Source organism: Rana temporaria, chromosome 5 (genome assembly GCF_905171775.1).
Source record: "Rana temporaria chromosome 5, aRanTem1.1, whole genome shotgun sequence".
Taxonomy (NCBI): domain Eukaryota; kingdom Metazoa; phylum Chordata; class Amphibia; order Anura; family Ranidae; genus Rana; species Rana temporaria.
This window is the reverse complement of record NC_053493.1, coordinates 235,050,080-235,072,245: the sequence shown is the minus strand read 5'-3', so window position 1 is coordinate 235,072,245 and position 22,166 is coordinate 235,050,080. Positions and strand designations below refer to the sequence as shown.

At 43.6% G+C, this 22,166-nt stretch overlaps 1 protein-coding gene across 2 annotated transcripts in view; it reads left to right on the top strand.

The window, feature by feature from the left end:
- Positions 1–22,166, top strand: part of PIGN (phosphatidylinositol glycan anchor biosynthesis class N) — a 453,184-nt gene that overhangs the window by 114,293 nt on the left and 316,725 nt on the right. For both annotated transcript variants that reach the window (XM_040353586.1, XM_040353585.1), the window contains exon 10: positions 3,633–3,692. In XM_040353586.1, coding sequence (XP_040209520.1) covers positions 3,633–3,692 — 60 coding nt within the window. The remainder of the gene's footprint in view (positions 1–3,632; positions 3,693–22,166) is intronic.

The window sequence follows — 22,166 nt, the reverse complement described above, 5'->3', positions numbered from 1 at the left end:
GCATTTTTAATTATATACCATAATTATCAAGTTGAAACATTTACGCAATGCTGCTTAATTTGCCTGATGGTGACAGTAGCAGTTTAGGAAAACGAGAAATAGAAACGGGCAATGGAAGCCCTGTGTATGATCAGAATCTCCCATTCTACCCCCTTGTGATGCTAAGCATTAGGGCTGTTATGTAGGTTTATGGGGGAGGAGTTGGGGATCCTGCTGATTTACCCTGCATGGGTATTGCAGAGGTTCACTTTAATATAGCAAAGCCCTTTTTAGGACAGTGCAATTCATGCTTAATTTATATTATCGTTTTTTTTTTAATAACAAACATGTCATACTTGGCTAATCTGTGCAGTGGTTTTGCACAGAGCAGCTCAAATCCTCCTCTTCTCTGGTCTTGCCAGCGCTCCTGGCCTCTCCCTCCTGCCGAGTGCCCCCACAGCAAGCAGCTTGCTGTGGGGGCACCGAGCCGCTGATGTGTACAGTATGTATGGCTCACTGACTTTGACAGCAGCAGGAGCCTTTGACACCCACTGCTGTCTCAGTCAATGAGGAGGGAGAGTCCCAGAACAGACAAGACTGTTGTGCAACATCGCTGGATTGAAACAATGCTGTACCTAAACAAAATGACGTCCTTTTTTTTACCACAAATAGAGCTTCCTTTTAGTGGTATTTGATCATCTCTGAAGTTTTTAATTTTTGCGCTATAATCCAAGAAAGGGCGACAATTTTGAAAATAACACAACATTTTGTACTTTTTGCTATAATAAATATCCCCATTTTTTTTTCTAAGCAAATATTTTTCTCAGTTTAGGCCGATATGTATTATTCTACATATTTTTGGTAAAAAAAATCACAATAAGCGTTTATTGATTGGTTTCCTCAAAACTTATAGCATCTACAAAATAGGGGATAGATTTATGGCATTTTTATTATTTTTATTTTACTACTAATGGCGGCGATCTTCGATTTTTATCGGGACTGCGATATTGCGGCAGGCACATCGGACACTTTTGATGCATTTTTGGGACCATTATACAGTGATTAGTACTATAAAAATGCACTGATTACTGTATAAATGTCACTGGCAGGGAAGGGGTTAACACTGGGGACGATCAAGGGGTTAACTGTGTTCTAACTGTAGGGGGGATGGGACTGACTAGGGGAAGAGAGAGATTGGTGTTCATACATTAAATGAACATACAATCGGTCTCCTCTCCCCTGAAAGAACTGGTCATGAGTGATTGTGGGTGCCCAGCGGTGGTCATTGCGCCCGCCAGGCACTCGCATCGGCTCCGGCTGTGAGCAGGAAGTGATGCAGCTCTCATCTCGGCGGTATTTTTAAACCACCGAGATAAGAGAAGAGTCACAGTAAGTCGCACCTAACACTACACTGACACCAGTACACATAGGCACATTTAACCCCTTCCGATCACCCCCCCCCCACCCCCCTGTCACACTGTCACTGAATGCAGTGATCATATATGTACTGATCACTGCATTTAGAGTGTGACAGTTAGTGTGACAGCCAGTTAGTGTTAGGTCCAGGGTAGCCCCGTAACCCCCCCCCCCTAATAAAGTTTTAACCCCTTGATCACTGCCCTAGTTAACCCTTTCACTCCCTATTGCCAATGTCACTAAGCGATCATTTTTCTGATCGCTGTATTAGTGTCACTGTTGCCGCTAGGAAGCTAATTTTTTTTTATTGCAATTTTTTTTTTACTAAAGACATGTGGCTGAATACATTTTGGCCTAAACGTTTGACTAAAATTTAGTTTATTCAATTTTTCTTATAACAAAAAGTAAAAAATATTGATTTTTTTTCAAAAATGTCGCTCTATTTTTGTTTATAGCGCAAAAAATAAAAATCGCAGATTATTATCAAAAGAAAGCTCTATTTGTAGGAAGAAAAGGACGCAAATTTTGTTTGGGAGCCATGTCGCACGACCGCGCAATTGTCTGTTAAAGCGACGCAGTGCCGAATTGTAAAAACGCCTCTGGGCATTTAGCAGCATATTGGTCCGGGGCTTAGGTGGTTAAAGTGTTACTAAACCCACAACAGTAAAATTAGTCTGTATATGCAGTAAAGCATTGTGTAAAACGGCTGTTTGATTCTGTCTTCTCTGATCCTCTCTTTCTTCCAATTCCAATACATCTCCTGATAGAACAGAGCCTTTGGAGTCACTCTGCACATGCTCAGTTTGGTGTGCATTGCTAGAGAGTTTTTTTTTTAAAGAGGGTGCAAGTGATCAGCACAGGGCTAATTGGCACTGTCCAGACAGAGGTTCAGGGGTCCTCCAGCCTCATAGGACACCTAGCGGAGAATGACAATTCCCCCTACAAGCTTTAAGCAGACACTGATATAAGTCACAAGACTGCAATATACTGCTGATAAGAAAAGGTATTAAGCAGATTATATTTACTAAAATTGCATTTCCATGTTCTGTGTACTGTGGGAGACCAGATATAATGAATGCAGGGCCCTGGATTTAGTAACACTTTAATACATCGAATACATTAAGAAAAAACCTTCTGCTTTTAGAACCACTTTTATATTTATTCTTAAATTATCATTTTGCAAGTTTATTTATGTTTTCTCCTAGTTTAACTTGGCTTGCTCTGCCTGAGCCTCACGATTGCCTGTTTTTACTGAAAGCATATCGGTGTCAAATATTGAGGCCTGCAGTTTTTTTTATATTCTTTTTAAAGTGGAAGTGATAAAATGAATTTTATTCCTAAGAATAATCATTTACAATGCTGATATGTTATCTCCCGGCATTATCTGTATCGCATTAACTTGTTGGGGAGGTGTGGTTGCCTACATTTTGGGCTGCTTCATGTCTCATGCCCGGTAGCTGCGATGTGCTCTGAATGCTCTCCCTTTCTCCTCATCCTCTTGCCCTTTCTGAGCGGGGGGACGTGGGGGATTGGGCGGGTTTCCTCGTACCGTTTCTCCCGCATGACATAATTTCTAGGCATCATGGCGGTGGCATGGGTTTTTCCATTATAGCTGACATAGCTGGGGTATGTAGGTTTTGGTTACGGCGGTGATTACCGGTGGCCCCTCCCCGCACATGCCTTAACAGAGTGCCGCTGGTGGTGGTCCACATGCGTGTGGGGTGTAAATATAGTACTTCCCCGGACACATTTCTTACCACATACTTGGATAGGCTGCACTTCACAGGAACACCTTGCTCTCATGCAAGTAACTACTTTTTTTCCTTTTTTGTGTCTTGTGCCTTGGAACTGGTCATGGTGTTTCTGTATACTTTTCTTTCTTACTATTTGATTTGTGGTTTACCACTATAACTTAATTTGCACAAGGTTTCACTGTCACTGTGGTCTTATCTGAGTATCTATCTTCAATTTACCCTCATCTTTGCATCATTGTTATGTATTTATACATACAATTAAATGGTTTTACAACCTAACCTCCACTAGTCAATATCCTCATATAAAGTCCCAAACTCCCTTTTCTTACGTACCTGAACCAGGGATGGAGGCACATTATTATGTGCCTCGTTTAAAGTCTCAAATCCCTCCCATATTTTTATATAAATACATGTAATAAGTGAATAACTGTTGACATCTATTTTCTTTCATTTTGAAACACATTAATGTGCTTTGTTTTTTAGGCAGATGTTGCTCCGCTCATGGCAGCTCTAATTGGAGTCCCTTATCCTCTTAACTCAGTGGTAAGGCATTGCTGCATGTATTTAAAATAATAATACATCTGTGTTATTGTATTACTTTTTTGCATAATCTAGGTTTTGTTTGCAAAATAGGAATAAGCAACATAAAAAGGCAGTATTGAATAAACTTTTGCCAAGCATTACATGCAGTGGAGCTGCTACAACTTTCACTTACAAATGCACACAAATACATCCGATAACTGAATTTAGCACAATAAAGAGTAAACACTCAGATTGTATAGAAGCGCGTCTTGCATAAAGCTCCAAATAGAGATATATTCTAACATTACAACGCATGAGGTGAAATCCATATGCAGGAAATGGAAAATCAAAGTAAATAAAGATAATAATTAAAATAAATTAAAATATGGGGAAAGGTAAAAACTATACAAAATGTGGAACCATGAAAGTGCTGCCAAATAGAATATATTTGTATATGTATTATAAAAAATTAGTACCTTAGGAGAGCATATAACGAAAAAACCCTTTAATAAGTAGGCAGTAGTCCCTAGTAGTTACCAAACCACTGAAGTAGAAGTGGGTTTAGTAATCCTTCCCATGTATCTTATAAGAGAAGTACATCCACCCTGCCCAAATGTCTTGACATTTTCCCTCCTTTTTAGATATACAGTGAGGAAAATAAGTATTTGAACACCCTGCTATTTTGCAAGTTCTTCCACTTGGAAATCATGGAGGGGTCTGAAATTGTCATCGTAGGTGCATGTCCACTGTGAGAGACATAATCAAAAAAAAAATTCCAGAAATCACAATTTATGATTTTTTAACTATTTATTTGTATGATACAGCTGCAAATAAGTATTTGAACACCTGAGAAAATCAATGTTAATATTTGGTACAGTAGCCTTTGTTTGCAATTACAGAGGTCAAACGTTTCTTGTAGTTTTTCACCAGGTTTGCACACACTGGAGGAGGGATTTTGGCCCACTCCTCCACACAGATCTTCTCTAGATCAGTCAGGTTTCTGGGCTGTCGCTGAGAAACACGGAGTTTGAGCTCCCTCCAAAGATTCTCTATTGGGTTTAGGTCTGGAGACTGGCTAGGCCACGCCAGAACCTTGATATGCTTCTTACAGAGCCACTCCTTGGTTATCCTGGCTGTGTGCTTCGGGTCATTGTCATGTTGGAAGACCCAGCCTCGACCCATCTTCAAAGCTCTAACTGAGGGAAGGAGGTTGTTGCCCAAAATCTCGCAATGCATGGCCCCGGTCATCCTCTCCTTAATACAGTGCAGTCGCCCTCTCCCATGTGCAGAAAAACACCCCCAAAGCATGATGCTACCACCCCCATGCTTCACAGTAGGGATGGTGTTCTTGGGATGGTACTCATCATTCTTCTTCCTCCAAACACGGTTAGTGGAATTATGACCAAAAAGTTCTATTTTGGTCTCATCTGACCACATGAATTTCTCCCATGACTCCTCTGGATCATCCAAATGGTCATTGGCAAACTTAAGACGGGCCTTGACATGTGCTGGTTTAAGCAGGGGAACCTTCCGTGCCATGCATGATTTCAAACCATGACGTCTTAGTGTATTACCAACAGTAACCTTGGAAACGGTGGTCCCAGCTCTTTTCAGGTCATTGACCAGCTCCTCCCGTGTAGTCCTGGGCTGATTTCTCACCTTTCTTAGGATCATTGAGACCCCACGAGGTGAGATTTTGCATGGAGCCCCAGTCCGAGGGAGATTGACAGTCATGTTTAGCTTCTTCCATTTTCTAATGATTGCTCCAACAGTGGACCTTTTTTCACCAAGCTGCTTGGCAATTTCCCCGTAGCCCTTTCCAGCCTTGTGGAGGTGTACAATTTTGTCTCTAGTGTCTTTGGACAGCTCTTTGGTCTTGGCCATGTTAGTAGTTGGATTCTTACTGATTGTATGGGGTGGACAGGTGTCTTTATGCAGCTAATGACCTCAAACAGGTGCATCTAATTTAGGATAATAAATGGAGTGGAGGTGGACATTTTAAAGACAGACTAACAGGTCTTTGAGGGTCAGAATTCTAGCTGATAGACAGGTGTTCAAATACTTATTTGCAGCTGTATCATACAAATAAATAGTTAAAAAATCATAAATTGTGATTTCTGGAATTTTTTTTTTGATTATGTCTCTCACAGTGGACATGCACCCACGATGACAATTTCAGACCCCTCCATGATTTCCAAGTGGGAGAACTTGCAAAATAGCAGGGTGTTCAAATACTTATTTTCCTCACTGTAACAACCCACCTCTCAGCCTCCATCACCCTATTGACTTTATCCTGCCAATCTTCAATAGCCAGACAAATAGTTTGCTTCCAGAACCTAGGTATTGGACATTTGTCCACATTCAGTAAATGCCAGTTAACACTGTTCCTATATGATTTGATAGAAGAAGGTATGTCATGAATCAGGAATTGGAGAGGAATGCACCTGATCAATTTAAGGGAAGTTTACTTTATCCATGGTAAGATGGATTTCAAATACTGTTTAATTTTGGAGCTCATCCACCAAAGATGAAGAAATGTCCCCTCTTTATAACAACCCCTCCAACAACTCGGATTCGGAAAAATCTTTGCAAAGCAGGGGGGAGTCTTATACTCTACCATTGTGAAACAAATTTGTAACATGACTCTGGAGTTTTGGTGCTAAAAGAGGAAACATGAGAGAGTCCCATTATTTTTTGCAGTTGATTGGAAGTAAACTCAACTTCTTTCCCACTGCTTAAGCAAGTAAGGAACATGGCTGGATTAGGTACAAATCAGCAGTTTATACATATGGGAAAGGAGATGTTTCCTACCGCTATTAGTAGCAGAATGCTGCTCTTAAATTTATGTTTGTGGGGCTTTTGGTGTTTTTTGCCCTAAGCCCCTCAATGCACCTTAATAAAAGCCTATTAGGTCGATTCACAAAGAGTTAGGCCGGCTTATCAGTAGATAAGCCGACCTAACTCCGAATCTACGCCGCCGTATGTTTAAGCGTATGCTTGCGCCTATCTTAGCTTGCAATTTTTCGGATGGCCGCTAGGTGGTGCTTCCATTGCGGCCGGCGTAGATTATGTAAATGAGCTTGTACGCCGATTCCCGAACGTACGCCAGCCCGCCGCAGTCGAATTACGTAGTTTCCATAAGGCCTTAGGCAGCCTAAAGTTATTCCACCTATGAGGTGAAATAACAGTGTTAAAGTATGGCCGCGCCACTCCCGCCGCGAGGTTCGAATTTTTTACGTCGTTTGCGTAAGTCTTCCGTGAATCGGGAGTTGCGTTGTTTACGTCCACGTCGAAATCAATAGGCCCGTACGGCGTACTTAGCCGCAATGCGCACTGGGAAATGTAGGCGCATGCGCAGTAGCAAAAAACGTGAGGTCAAGCCTCATTTCCATACAACACGCCCCCCTCCAACCAATTTGAATTAGGCGCCCTTACGCCAGCTCGTTTTAGGCTAGGCCGCCGTAGATTAGCAGGTAAGTTGATTTAGAATCATTACTAGCCTAGCTAATTTACGGCGGCGTAGCCTAAAAAAGGTAAGCTACGCCGCCGCAAGTTTAATCCTATCTACCTGAATCTACCTATATGTGTCCATTTACTCATAGGCTTTTAGAAGAGTTTAAGAGCAGCAGAGTTTAGAGGCAGTCAATGCTCCTCCTGAACACAGAAGAAAAGCACTCAGGAGAGGGAGCTTTTGGGCATAAAATATGTCTAAACACGCCTAAGCACTAGGCGCGTTTAGCACTTCAGCGTTTATTTGTTTCATTGGCCAAAATAAATAAAAATTCTGGCCAATAAAATAAAATACCAAACGCCGCTAAGCACAGCTAAACTCTCAAACTGGTTTGAAAAAAACACAGCTTTGGTCAATTTTTAACACAGATTTTCTTCTGTCAGGCGAAACGGCATTTACAATAAACCAGTGTGCATGAGGTCTTTGACTTGAAAGAAGTTGTCACAAGATGTCCAAGAGCATAAGCTTGCCTTCAGGGGAAAATTGGTGACTCCATCTATCCCATATATGTTAAAGTAGGCTATATTTTCATCAGGGGAGAACCAGGGAATCCTCTCAGAGGGGCTAAAGGTGAGGTTTCTGGTAAAAGGTCCCCTTAAGTCTGTTCCAGGTCTTCAACGTCACAAGAGTTTTCAGAGAAGTCCAATCCAACAGACTCTGACGTACTGCAGGGATCCATGGCACTCCTGCTAGGTTATGTCCCGCCATTTGTCTTTTCAGGTTTAACCCACAGTTTATCGTGCATGCAGAGTTCATTCTTCGGGCGAACCACATCACTTTAAAATATAAAGTGAACTCTGGTATACCTAAGCCTATATCTGTTTTTAATCTTTGTAAGATAAAATAAGCAAACCTATGTTTTTTTTTGTTCCCATACGAAGACTGTAATCAAACTTTGCATCTGTTTAAAAATGTTTTCGTTTTGATTACATCTATTCACCCCAGCCACATGAGAGGAAGACCTTGCCACCTGTTGAGATTCCTTCTTACTAAACTGAGTTTTATGTAAAAAATTCTATAATAAATGTTATTGTTTCGGGAGAGATATGTGTGCCCAGATAGGAAGAGAATATGTCTGCCACATAAACAAGAAATATTGTTTCAGTTGGGTGGCCAATTTTGGTGGAACAAGTACCGAAAACATTTCCAACTTATTAGCTTATTTTTTTTTAGGGTGAAAATGCCGCCCTCGGCTTATACTCGAGTCAGTGTACAGAACCTGTCACCGAGAATGTGTTTCCAGCACGACGGCATCGCGCTGATTGTCGGCGACATGGTGCCGACATCTCGCACTCGCTGGAATAGGAAAAGCACATTCCAGCGAGCGCGTCATAGAAGCGACTGGGATCCGACTTGGATTCCTGCCAATTCTAGCCGCAGCGTTTGGTATGAATCATGAGGGGGAACTCCACGCCAAATTTTAAATGAAAAACCGGCATGGGTTCCCCCCCAGGGGCATACCAGGCCCTTAGGTCTGATATGGATTGTAAGGAGAACCCCCTACGCCGAAAAAAACACGTGGGGGTCCCCCCACAATCCATACCAGACCCGTATCCAAGCATGCCGCCCGGCCGGTCAGGAAAGGAGTGGGGACAAGCGAGCACCCCCCCTCCTGAGCCATACCAGGCCGCATGCCCTCAACATGGGGGGGTTGGGTGCTCTGGGGCAGGGGGGTCCCCCCACCCCAAAGCACCCTGTCCCCATGTTGATAAGGACAGGGCCTCTTCCAGACAACCCTGGCCGTTGGTTGTCGGGGTCTGCGGGCGGGGGGCTTATCGGAATCTGGGAGCCCCCTTTAATAAGGGGGCCCCCAGATACCGGCCCTCCACCCTAGGTGAATGAATATGGGGTACATCGTACCCCTACCTATTCACCTGGAAGAAAAATGTCAATAAAATAAACACACAACACATGGTTTTAAAATAATTTATTAGCCATCTCCGGGGGTCTTCTCCGCTCTCCGGGGGTCTTCTCCGCTCTCCGGGGGTCTTCTCCGCTCTCCAGGGGTCTTCTCCACTCTCCAGGGGTCTTCTTCCATCTTCTTCGCTCTCCGCTGTCGCCTCTGCGCTCCCCGGTTCTTCTCCCGCTCGCTTTCCGTTGCCTTCATTCGGGGCTGTCCGCCGCTATCTTCTTTTTAGCTCTCTTACTAGCAGTGGGTCCCGGAGCATGATGGAGAGCACCGGAGAGCGAGCGGGAGAAGAACCGGGGAGCGCCGAGGCGACAGCGCAGAGCGGAGAAGATGAAAGAAGACCCCCGGAGAGCGGAGAAGACCCCCGGAGCTGACTAATAAATTATTTTAAAACCCTGTGTTGTGTGTTTATTTTATTGACATTTTTCTTCCAGGTGAATGGGTAGGGGTACGATAAAACCCATATTCATTCACCTAGGGTGAGGGGTCGGTATCTGGGGGCCTCCTTATTAAAGGGTGCTCCCAGATTCCGATAAGCCCCCCGCCCGCAGACCCCGACAACCAACGGCCAGTGTTGTTGGGAAGAGGCCCTGTCCTTATCAACATGGGGACAGGGTGCTTTGGGGTGGGGGGGCCGCAGGGCACCCCCCAGCCCCAGAGCACCCAACCCCCCCATGTTGAGGGCATGCGGCCTGGTACGGCTCAGGAGGGGGGGGCGCTCGCTCGTCCCCACTCCTTTCCTGACCGGCCGGGCGGCATGCTTGGATACGGGTCTGGTATGGATTGAGGGGGGACCCCCACGCCGTTTTTCCAGCGTAGGGGGTTCTCCTTACAATCCATACCAGACCTAAGGGCCTGGTATGCCTCTGGGGGGCAACCCATACCGTTTTTTTTAATTTAAAATTTGCCGTGGAGTTCCCCCCCATGATTCATACCAAACGCCGTGGCTAGAATTGGCGGGAATCCAAGTCGGATCCCCGTCACCTCTATGACGGCTTTTTCCCATCGCGGCAAGCCGGCTCGGCTCTCGCGACGGGGCTCGTAGGTGGTCAATCTCGCCGAGAAAGGGAGCGAGATTGACACAATCTTGTGGTCACCTACTGTACCTGAATGGTGTGACGCTCCTCTGCACGGCGGCAGCCACTACTATAGGCGGTGGCTTCGCCCTAGTTTTCGCATCTTGCTCCTTCCAACCTCTCCACCAGCACTGTGTCCCCTGGTGTCTGGCTCCCTCACCGCTCGTAGATCCTGCTCCACGGGCTTCCGACCGGGCGAGGGTCTGAACGGAGTGGTGCCCTCCCACACGGCGTCAGCCCCAAATCCAGACCATGGCTTCGGCCTAGTCCTGGTCTCCGGCGGCCATCTTGGTACTCCCGGCCTCTCCACCAGCGCTGCATGCCTCCTTTCCTGGCTTCTGCACTCAGGCCTACGGATGCTTTCTGCATCCTCCAGGTGAGTGGCGCACAGTGAGGTTGTAATGGGCACAGTGATGTTGCAATGGGCACAGTGAGGCATGCAAATGGGCACATTGAAGCTGCAAATGGGCATTGTAGACCCTCTTTTCCGCTTACAATAGCTGCTGCATTCTCACCCTAGGCTTATACTCGAGTCAATACGTTTTCCCAGTTTTTTGGGGTAAAATTAGGTACCTTGGCTTATACTCGGGTCGGCTTATACTCGAGTATATACTGTATTTATCTTAATATCAAAGTCGCACAACACTTTACAGTACACATATAAAAAGCAGTGAATGTGACATCCAACATCCATCCACACCCTTTTTGAAGTTTCATTGCATTTAAAGTGGAGTTCCACCCATTTTTTTATGTTTGTCTGTGCTGCATGCTCTAATCTCATAGTGTTCAGAATGGACAATTTTTATTCAATTTGTTGCTTGTAAATACCTTTATTACTTTCTGGGATAGGCATCATGTTTCCCAGTAGTCCTTGCAAACCTGACTAAAACCCATTACATTGCTTGTGCACTGAGCATGTGCGAGATATGCAAAGCTGAAATCCAGGAAGTCATACAGTCTGGCTTCATGATGCCCACACTTAAGATGGCCACGGTCTATTTCTAGATTATAAACTATTTAAATGCTGTAACAACCTAACAAAACGGACCTTAGTTTACAGACTAACTTTACTAGAATACATTAAGCTTGTGTATTACAGGGGTATTTATATTTAAAAAGTGAAATTGTGGGTGGAACTCCCCTTTAATACCACACTGAGTTCTTTGAAAAACTTGATGGCAAAACAATATTTTCAACTTTATGTTGTAGCGATGGATTGTATCATAGCGGGCAATGAAGTAGGCTTTCTCCAATGGTTGTTATCCCATGGGATGTACTAGTTAGTGTTCAGGAAACTGAGACTCTGTGCAAAAGACTTAATACAACAGTAACAGTGTGGAACACATTTCTTTATCAGTAAATAATCATCACTCTGTCAGCTTTAGTACTGTAAAAAATGTATCAAACGTGTTACTAAGCACACAAGCATTTGTTTTAATGACACAAGCTGCTAATGAAAATTATAATTACTATATAAACTATATACCATTAATTATTATATCAAACCATGACTTCTTAAAGTGACTTTAATGTCTTGCTGTAAAAAATTGCTTTTAGCTAGAGTTCCTGTGGCAGAAAAGACAAACCATCTTTGACTCACTACTAGTAAGTTTTCTTTCTCTATATGCTCATGTGCGCCATGCATTCTACATCTCACCTTATTCTGTGCATAGAGTTGGTTGCCAGGAGCTGTATAACTGGTGTGCTCATACATCCTCCAGTGGTTTCCCATTGCCAAAGGGGAACATTGCATGACCCTAAACAAGCAGCAAGGTCTTGCTGAGCTTGTTACTCCTAAGGTTGCCTTAATGTACAAGTATGCATTACATACTTGCACATTATGACAGGAGACAGCAGCCTGTGGAATTTTGTTCAGATTTAAAACAGGTAATGTGGGCCATGGTCACCTCATTCATATGCATATTAATGTGCATATGAATTGGGAGGCTCAAATGTGTTATTTTTTGGACTACCTTTTGCTCGCCTCAGATGTAAGTAATAAAACTAGTGTTCGCCTTTGGTGCAAGTAAATTTTGTAAGGTAAGCGTTAGATTCTTGGGGAAATATATTGCCAGCCCCTAGTGTCCACTTCCAGTACTTGTTGTTAAAGTTATCATGACAACAGTTGTCACAGTTGTGTCCACTTCAAGCCACCCAAAGATACTCTATATGGCCAAAATAATGTGAATATCACTCCATACAAATACGCTCATGTGTTTCCAATGAAGGGTACGGTAATGCACACAAAGACATCTGTTCCAGCATTGCTGTGCCCCTGTGCACAAAGCAAGATTCTTTAAGACATAGCTTGATGAGTTTGGTGTGGTCTTCACTACAGGTTGGCTACTGTTTATATATAAACATTTTTTTTATAAAATATTTGTGTGTATGTATGTATGTATAAATGTGTGTGTGTGTGTGTGTGTGTATATATGTGTATATATATATACATACAGTGCGAGGACCTGCCATTGGGTAGATGAAAGTAGAAAACACACACGATTCTCACTCTTCGTCTTCACACAGGGAAGGAAGAGGACAGAAAGCTATACATTTTTTTTTTTTTACCTTAATGAAAGGAATTGATTAAAGTGATTGTAAAGTCTTACTTTTTTTGATATTTTTTTTATGAAAAAAAACAAGTGTTATACTTACTTGCCCTGTGCAGTGGTTTTGCACAGAGCAGCCCAGATCCTGCTTGAGTGCCTCTTTGGTACTTCTGGCCCCTCCCTCCTGTTCAGTGCCCACACAGCAAGCAGCTTGCTATGGTGCACCCGAGCCGAGTCACAGCTCCCTGTGTCCATTCAGATAGGGAGCTGCAGCCCCGGGCCCAGCCCCCTCTCTCTCCTGATTGGCTGACTTTGATTGACAGCAGCTGCTGCTGTGTCTCAGCCAGTCAGAAGGGAGAGTCTCGGATGGCCGAGACATTCGTGGACATCGCTGGACAGAGAGAGGGCTCAGGTAAGTATTAGGGGGTGCTGGGGTGGCTGCTGCATACAGAAGGCTTTTTATCTTAACCACTTAATGACCGCCGCATGTACATATACGTCGGCAGAATGGCATGGACAGGCAGAACGACGTGCCCGTACGTCCCTGCCTAGACGTGGGTCGGGGGTCCGATCGGGACCCCCCGGTACATACGGTGGTCGTTAATCGTGTGGGAGCGATCCGGGATGAGGGGGCGGCTATTCATTTCTAGCCACCCACTCGCGATCGCTCCCAGCGAATCAGCTTCCTCCTCTGCCCGCCCTGCCTGTGTAAGTGTAAACACAGGCAGGGAGGAAGTGATGTCATCTCTCCTCTGGCGGTCTTTTCGTTCAGATCCAGAGGAGAGAAGACATCATAACTGTGACTTGTACTAACAGTACACTGACACAGTCACACATAGGCACATAACCCCCCAGATCACCCCCCCAGCCCCCTGTCACAGTGTCAGTGATTGCAGTGATCATTTATTTTCTGATCACTGCATTTAGTGTCATTTGTGACAGAAAAAAGTGTTAGGGCAGTTAGCTTTAGGTCCAGGGTAGCCCCCTACCCCCCCTAATAAAGGTTTAACCCCTTGATCATCGCCCTAGTTAACCCTTTCACCCCCTATTGCCAGTGTCATTAAGCGATCGGTTTTCTGATCGCTGTATTAGTGTCACTGTTGCCGCTAGGTAGCTATTTTTTTAAAGGTTCGCCACCAGGTTTCTATAGCGTTAGGTACCCCCATAAATAAAGGTTTTAACCCCTGATTGCCCCTAGAGTTAACCCTTTCACCAGTGATCACCGTATAAGTGTCACTGGTGACGCAGGTTGGCCAGTTAGTTATTTAGTTATTTTAGGTTCGCCGCCAGGTTTTTAGAAAGCGTCAGGTACCCCCATATATTACCTAATAAAGGTTTTAACCCCTTGATTGCCCCCTAGTTAACCCTTTCACCAGTGATCACCGTATAAGTGTTACGGTTGACGCTGGTTAGTTAGTTTGCTGTTTATAGCATCAGGGCACCCGCTGTATATAACCAAGTAAAGGTTTAACCCCCTGATCGCCCGGCGGGTGATATCATCTAAATTTTAGCGCCAATCAGGGTCTGCGTCGCCCCAGGCAGAGTTAGGTTAGTGCCAGTAATGCTTACACCCACTCGCGAAGCATACACCCCCCTTAGTGGTATAGTATCTGAACAGATCAATATCTGATCAGATCTATACTAGCGTACCCAGCAGTTTAGGGTTCCCAAAAACGCATTGTTAGCGGGATCAGCCCAGATATCCGCTAGCACCTGCATTTTGCCACCCAGCCCAACCTACCCAAGTGCAGTATCGCCTTCAGGCTTTCTAAGGGTGTAAATTTTTGATTTCACTCCTCACTACCTATCACATTTTCGAAGGCCATAAAATGCCAAAATAGCACAAAAAAAACCCAAATTACCCAATTTTGGAAAGTAGACACCCCAAGCTATTTGCTGAGAGGCATGTCGAGTCCATGAAAAAATTAAATGTTCCATGGACTCAACATGTCTCTCAGCAAATAGCTTGGGGTGTCTTCTTTTCAAAATTGGGTCATTTGGGGGGGTTGTGTGCCATCTTGGCATTTTTTGGCCTTCAAAACTGTGATAGGTAGTGAGGAGTGAAATCTTGAAGGCGGTGCTTGGTTTTTGGGGCCCCGTACGCGGCTAGGCTCCCAAAAAGTCACAAACATGTGGTATCCCCGTACTCAGGAGAAGCAGCAGAATGTACCGTGTTTCCCCGAAAATAAGACACCGTCTTATATTTATTTTTCCTCAAGAAAACACACTATGGCTTATTTTCAGGGGATGTCTTATGGCAAGTATGGTACAACAATCTACATTTATTCAAATACAGTTAAGTCGTCTTTTTGTTTGCTGAAGCTTTTCCCCTATCCCCTGGTGTTTGTGTGGGGTGAGAGACTGTTGCTGGTCAGTTCTGGGGAGCAGCTTTACTTCTTCTGATGTGGAGCACAGTGGAGCTGGGGTGATCTCTTTGGGCTCAGTAGCAGACTGTTTTCTGAAGCTTTTCCCCCTATCCCCTGGTGTTTGTGTGGGGTGAGAGACTGTTGCTGGTCAGTGCTGGGGAGCAGCTTTACTTCTTACCCTGAGGACAAAGCGTCCTGCTCATTCACTGAGGAGACTTTTTACTTTCACTTTCAGCGGGACCTGACAGGGGGAGCCGACCTTATTGATGGGGCTGCCGACACCTCTCCCGTCACCTAGAGATACCGTAGCAGCTGTCACGATGGAGCAGATAAGAATGGCTGCACAACTTCTTTAAAGCTCCGCACCAGTACACTACGGTACATACGCCTATCACGTCTTGTTTACCGCTCCGCGCCGCTACGCATAGTCACGCCCATCACTACGTCTTTTTTTCGGGGGTATGGCTTACATTTTGGAAATCCTGCTACGGCTTATTTTAGGAGTACGTCTTATTTTCGGGGAAACACAGTATTTTAGGGTGTAATTCCACATATGCTCATGGCATGTTTGAGCAATATATCATTTAGTGACAACGTTTTGTAAATATTATTTTTTTGGTCATTATTCAATCACTTGGGGCAAAAAAATTAAATATTCCATGGACTCAACATGCCTCTCAGCAAATAGCTTGGGGTGTCTTCTTTCCAAAATGGGGTCATTTGGGGGGGTTGTGTGCCATCTTGGCATTTTATGGCCTTCAAAACTGTGATGGGTAGTGAGGAGTGAAATCAAAAATTGATGCCCTTAGAAATCTTGAAGGCGGTGCTTGGTTTTCGGGGCCCTGTACGCAGCTAGGCTCCCAAAAAGTCCCACACATGTGGTATCCCCGTACTCAGGAGAAGCAGCAGAATGTATTTTGGGGTGCAATTCCACATATAACCATGGTATGTGTGAGCAATATATCATTTAGTGACAACTTTGTGCCAAAAAAAAACATTTTTTTTTTTGTCATTATTCAATGACTTGGGACAAAAAAAAAATATTCAATGGACTCAACATGCCTCTCAGCAGTTTCCTTGGGGTGTCTACTTTCCAAAATGGGGTCATTTGGTGGGGGGTTTGTACTGCCCTGCCATTTTAGCACCTCAAGAAATGAGATAGGCAGTCCTAAAATAAAAGCTGTGTAAATTCCAGAAAATGTACCCTAGTTTGTAGACGCTATGGGCCAGATTCTCAGAGCAAGTACGCCGGCGTATCTACTGATACACCGGCGTACTTTCAAATTTGCCACGTCGTATCTTTAGTTTGAATCCTCAAACCAAGATACGACGGCTTCTGGCTTCGATCCGACAGGCGTACGGCTTTGTACGCCTTCGGATCGTAGGTGCAATACTTCGGCGCCCGCTGGGTGGAGTTTGCGCCGTTTTCCGCGTCGGGTATGCAAATTAGCTTTTTCCGTCGATCCACGAAGGTACGCGCGGCCGTCGCATTCTCTTACGTCGTCGCTAGTCGGCTTTTCCCGGCGTATAGTTAAAGCTGCTATTTTGTGGCGTATAGATAGACTTGCCATGTTAAAGTATGGCCGTCGTTCCCACATCGAATTTAAATTTTTTTTTTGCGTAAGTCGTCCGTGAATAGGAAAGGACGTAACTCACGTCGAAGTTCAAAAAATGACGTTGGTGCGACGTAATTTCGCGCAAAGCATGGCGGGAAATTTAAAAACGGAGCAAGCGCAGTTCAATCGGCGCGGGGACGCGCTTCATTTAAATGAATCACGCCCCCTACCCGCCCAATTTGAAATACGTGCCGAGAGAAACACTACGCCGCCGTAACTTATGGCGCAAAATCTTCCTGGATTCGAAAATGCGCCAGGTAAGATACGGCGGCGTAGCGTATCTCTGATATGCTGCGCCAGGGCAATTCTATGTGAATCTGGCCCTATAACTTTTGCAAAAACCAATAAATATACGCTTATTGCGATTTTTTTTTTTTTTACTAAAGACATGTGGCTGAATACATTTTGGCCTAAATGTTTGACTAAAATTTAGTTTATTCAATATTTTTTACTTTTTGTTATAAGAAAAATCAATTTTTTTCAAAATTTACGGTCTTTTTCCATTTATATTGCAAAAAATTAAAATTGCAGAGGCAATCAAATACCATCAAAAGAAAGCTCTATTTGTGGGAAGAAAGGGACGCAAATTTCGTTTCGGTACAACATTGCATGACCGCGCAATTACCAGTCAAAGCAGCGCAGTGCCAAATTGTAAAAACACCTCTGGGCATTTAGCTGCATATTGGTCCGGGGCTTAAGTGGTTAATGCATAGAATGCATTAAAGGAGTTGTAAAGGCAGAAGGTTTTTTATCTTAATGCATTCTATGCATTACGATAAAATAGCCTTCTGTGTGTAGCAGACTCTCCTTCTAAATGGCTGAGACACAGTAGCAGCGCCATTGGCTCCTGCAGCTTTCAATCCGTCAGCCAGCCAATCAGGAGCGAGAGGCGGCAAGGTGGGACTGCAGCTTCATGTCTGAATGGATGCAGGAAGCTGTACCCCGGTGCTCTGGTGCTCCATAGCAAGCTGCTGGCTTTGAGTGTACTCGACAGGAAGGAGGGGCCAGGAGCAGCGAAGAGGGACCCAAAAAGAGGAGGATCTGTGCTGCCCTGTGCAAAACCAACTGCACAGAGGAGGGAAGTATAACATGTTTGTTATTTACTTTTATTTTTTAAACAAGACTTTACAATCACTTTAAGATAAACTTCTGACTTTACAACTCCTTTAACTGTTTGCCGACCAGCTGCCGCAGTTATACAGCGGCAGGTCGGCTCTGCTGGGCGAGATCATGTAGCTATACGTCATCTCGCCGAGTAGCCAATAGGGGTGCGCGCGCGCCCCCTGCTCGCCCCTGACGCCGACGCGTGTGCTCGGCGGTCGCGATCACCGCCGGGCACCCGCGATAGCTCGTTACAGAGCGAGAACCAGAAGCTGTGTGTGTAAACACACAGCTCCCGGTCCTGTCAGGAGGGGAAATGACCTATTGTTTGTTCATACAATGTATGAACAGCGATTTGTCATTTCCTCATGTCAGTCCACCCCCCCCTTCAGTTAGAACAGGGAACATGATTAACCCCTTCCCCGCCCCCTAGTGTTAACTCCTTCACTGCCAGTGGCATTTTTATAGTAATCAATGCATTTTTATAGCACTGATCGCTATAAAAATGCCAATGGTCCCAAAAATGTGCTATACTGTCGCAGTACCGATAAAAATCGCTGATCGCCGCCATTACTAGTAAAAAAAAAAAATATTAAGAAAAATGCCATAAAACTATCCCCTATTATGTAAAAGCTATAACTTTTGCGCAAACAAATCAATAAACGCTTAATGCGATTTTTTTTTAATGAAAAATATGTAGACGTATACGTATCGGTATAAACTGAGGAAAACATTTTTTTTTTGATATTTTTGGGGATATTTATTCTAGCAAAAAGTAAAAAATATTCATTTTTTTCAAAATTGTCGCTCTGTTTTTGTTTATAGCGCAAAAACTAAAAACCGCAGTGGTGATCAAATACCACCAAAAGAAAGCTCTATTTGTGGGGAAAAAAGGACGCCAATTTTGTTTGGGAGCCATGTCGCACGACCGAGCAATTGTCAGTTAAAGAGACGCAGTGCCGAATCGCAAAAAGCCGTGCCGAATCGCAAAAAGTGGCCTGGTCTTTGACCAGCAATATGGTCCGGGGGTTAAGTGGTTAAGGTAAACAAACCATTTTGGCTTTCGAACCACTATAAAGTAGCAATGTGTTTGTCTCTATTTTTGACACACATAGATGGTGAATGTAACATAGCTTGCGAACAACTGCATATGGCTAAACTTTACTATGTCAAGAAAGTATTGTGACGGTATCGGTATGATATCCCCGTCAAAGATTCCCTTCTTCCATAAGAACATCACCCCAATATTCCACTAGGAGGGATATTCCTGAGATCGCCCATTAAGCCACACATTAGTCCAGGCTTACTGCTAGAACAAGACAGAGTTTAATGTTATAACACACAGCTTATATGTCATTTCCAAAACTGTTACAATGACAAATCTCCGCCCCCTCACACTGGGGCTTCCATACAGATGATTAGACAGACACGACGGAGCCGAGTCTGAAAACACATTTTCTTTAGACAATGACATCAATGACGCTGAGTACTGAATACATTAACTAGACAACTCGACCCCTCATATAGAGAGATAATTACCACAATGAAGCAATCAGCATAATTAACATGAGCCACTTATCTAATCACAGTAACCAGTAAACACAGGGCTAGAACAATTAACATTTGAAACAGGACTGGCTGCAGAAGGGTAAATACCATTACAGCCTTAAACAAGCAGGGAGGATTAAACTGAAGCATATAGGTAAAAAGTCCATCACAAGTATTCTTGACTTTTAATTCATTGTTGGTGTTTCAAGGTCATATGTTGCAGTTGTCTATAGTGTGGGTGTGTGTGTGTGTGTATATATATATATATATATATATATATATATATATATATATATATATATATATATCTCTATCTGTCTATTTTTTTTCCTTTCAATGTTTGAATTTCAACATCGCAGTACCTTAAATGAAAATTATAGAGTATAGCCAGTGATTGCACATTTTGAGTTACTGCTGTAAAGTTTATTTGAAATTACTTTCCTGCCGTTTCATAGTTTTTGGTGATGGCTTTTTCAGATACAGATCTGGACGTTTTCACTATAATCATCGCCCTTGAGATACAAACAATTACACTTCCACACACACAGATTGTATTGTATTCTGCTATTAAGATTGAGTGATGTACAGTCTCTGTGCTGCATTTTCAAGCAGAATGCACAGCAGTTTCTGTGAAATGCAGCTATAACCCTATACACGTACTTAAAAATTATAAAAAAGAACATTTTGTTTTTTAAATCGATACATTTATAGACATTGCTAAAATTCTGATAAATTATTTTATTTACAGGGAGGCAAAATAAACCAAGTATAACCATGTCTTAACTACTTGCTTACTGTGCACATATACCCCCTTCCTGCCCAGGCGAAATGTGAGCTTTCGGCACTGCGTCACTTTAACCACTTGCCCACCGCCTCATGTCAAAAAGACGTCCTGTTTTTAAAGATGTATATCTCGGTAACGGCAGCAGCTGCTGCCACAACCGAGGTATGCATCTTTAGTGCCGACGGTCCTGTAAACGATAACGGCGGTCTCCGCGAGATCGCCGTTATCGGTGGCGGGAGAGGGCCCCCCCTCCCGCCGCTCTCCCGCGCCTTCCGCCGCTTACCGGAGCCGTCGGTAGCGGCGGAGGCGATCAGGTCCGTTCAGCAAGTGACTGGGGACGAGACTGAAGGAAAAATCTCCTTCGCCCGTCCCCATAGTTCTGCTGGGCGGAAGTGACGTCAAAACGTCAGTCTCGCCCAGCGTCTTAAAGCAACATTTTTTTTTCTGTCATTTAAAAAATTACAGTTTATTTTTTTTAATTTTTTTGCATTTAAGCCTAAATATGAGATCTGAGGTCTTTTTGACCCCAGATCTCATATTTAAGAGGACCTGTCATGCTTTTTTCTATTACAAGGGATGTTTACATTCCTTGTAATAGGAATAAAAGTGATATTTTTTTTTATTTTTTTATTTCAGTGTAAAAAAATTATAAAAATAAATAAAAATAAATAAGAAAACAAAAATTTTTTTTTAAAAAACGCCCCGTCCCGACGAGCTCGCGCGCAAAAGAGAACGCATACGCGAGTAGCACCCGCATATGAAAACGGTGTTCAAACCACACAAGTGAGGTATCGCCGCGATCGTTAGAGCGAGAGCAATAATTCTAGCCCTAGACCTACTCTGTAGTTTAAAAAATGCAACCTGTAGAATTTTTTAAACGTCGCCTATCGAGATTTTTAAGGGTAAAAGTTTGACGCCATGCCACGAGCGGGCACAATTTTTAAGCGTGTCATGTTGGGTATCATTTTACTCGGCGTAACATTATCTTTCACAATATATAAAAAAATTGGGCAAAAATTATTGTCGTCTTATTTTTTAATTTAAAAAAGTGAATTTTTCCCCAAAAAAGTGCGCTTGTAAGACCGCTGCGCAAATACGGTGTGACAAAAAGTATTGCAATGACTGCCATTTTATTCCCTAGGGTGTCTGCTAAAAAAAAATATATAATGTTTGGGGGTTCTGATTAATTTTCTAGCAAAAAAATTGTGATTTTCACATGAAGGAGAGAAGTGCCAGAATAGGCCCGGTGGTCAAGTGGTTAAATAAAAATTGCGCGGGGTGGTGCGACGTGGCTCCCAAACAAAATTGATGTCCCTTTTTCCCACAAATAAAGCTTTCTTTTGGTGGTATTTGATCACCTCTGCGGTTTTTATTTTTTGCTCTATAAACAAAAAAAAAGCGCCAATTTTGGAAAAAACACTATTTTTTACTTTTTGCTATAAAAAATATCACAATTTTTTTTTTTAAAGATTTTTTTTCTCAGTTTAGGCCGATACGTATTTTTCTACATATTTAGGGGGGGGGGGGATCGCAATAAGCGTATAGTGATTGGTTTGCGCAAAAGTTATAGTGGCTACAAAATAGGGGATAGAATTCCGTTTTTTTTTTTTTTTTTTTTACTAGTAGAGGCGGTTATCTGCAATTTTTGTTGGGACTGCAACATTATGGCAGACACATTTCACACATTTTTGGGACCATTCACATTTATATAGCGAACAGTGCTATAAAAATGCACTTATTACTGTATAAATGTAACTGGCAGGGAAGGGGTTAACACTAGGGGGGCAAGGAAGGGGTTAAATGTGTACCCTGGGAGCGATTCTTACTGTGGGGGGAGGGGACTGACTGGGGGAGGTGACCGATGCTGTGTCCCTATGTACAAGGGACATAGCATCGATCTCCTCTCCCTGACAGGACGTGGATCTCTGTGTTTACACACAGAGATCTACGTCCCTATTCTGTCACTGCCGATCGCGGGTACCTGGCGGACATCACGGCTGCAAGGCCACGCACATCAGCATCTCAGTGACGTGCG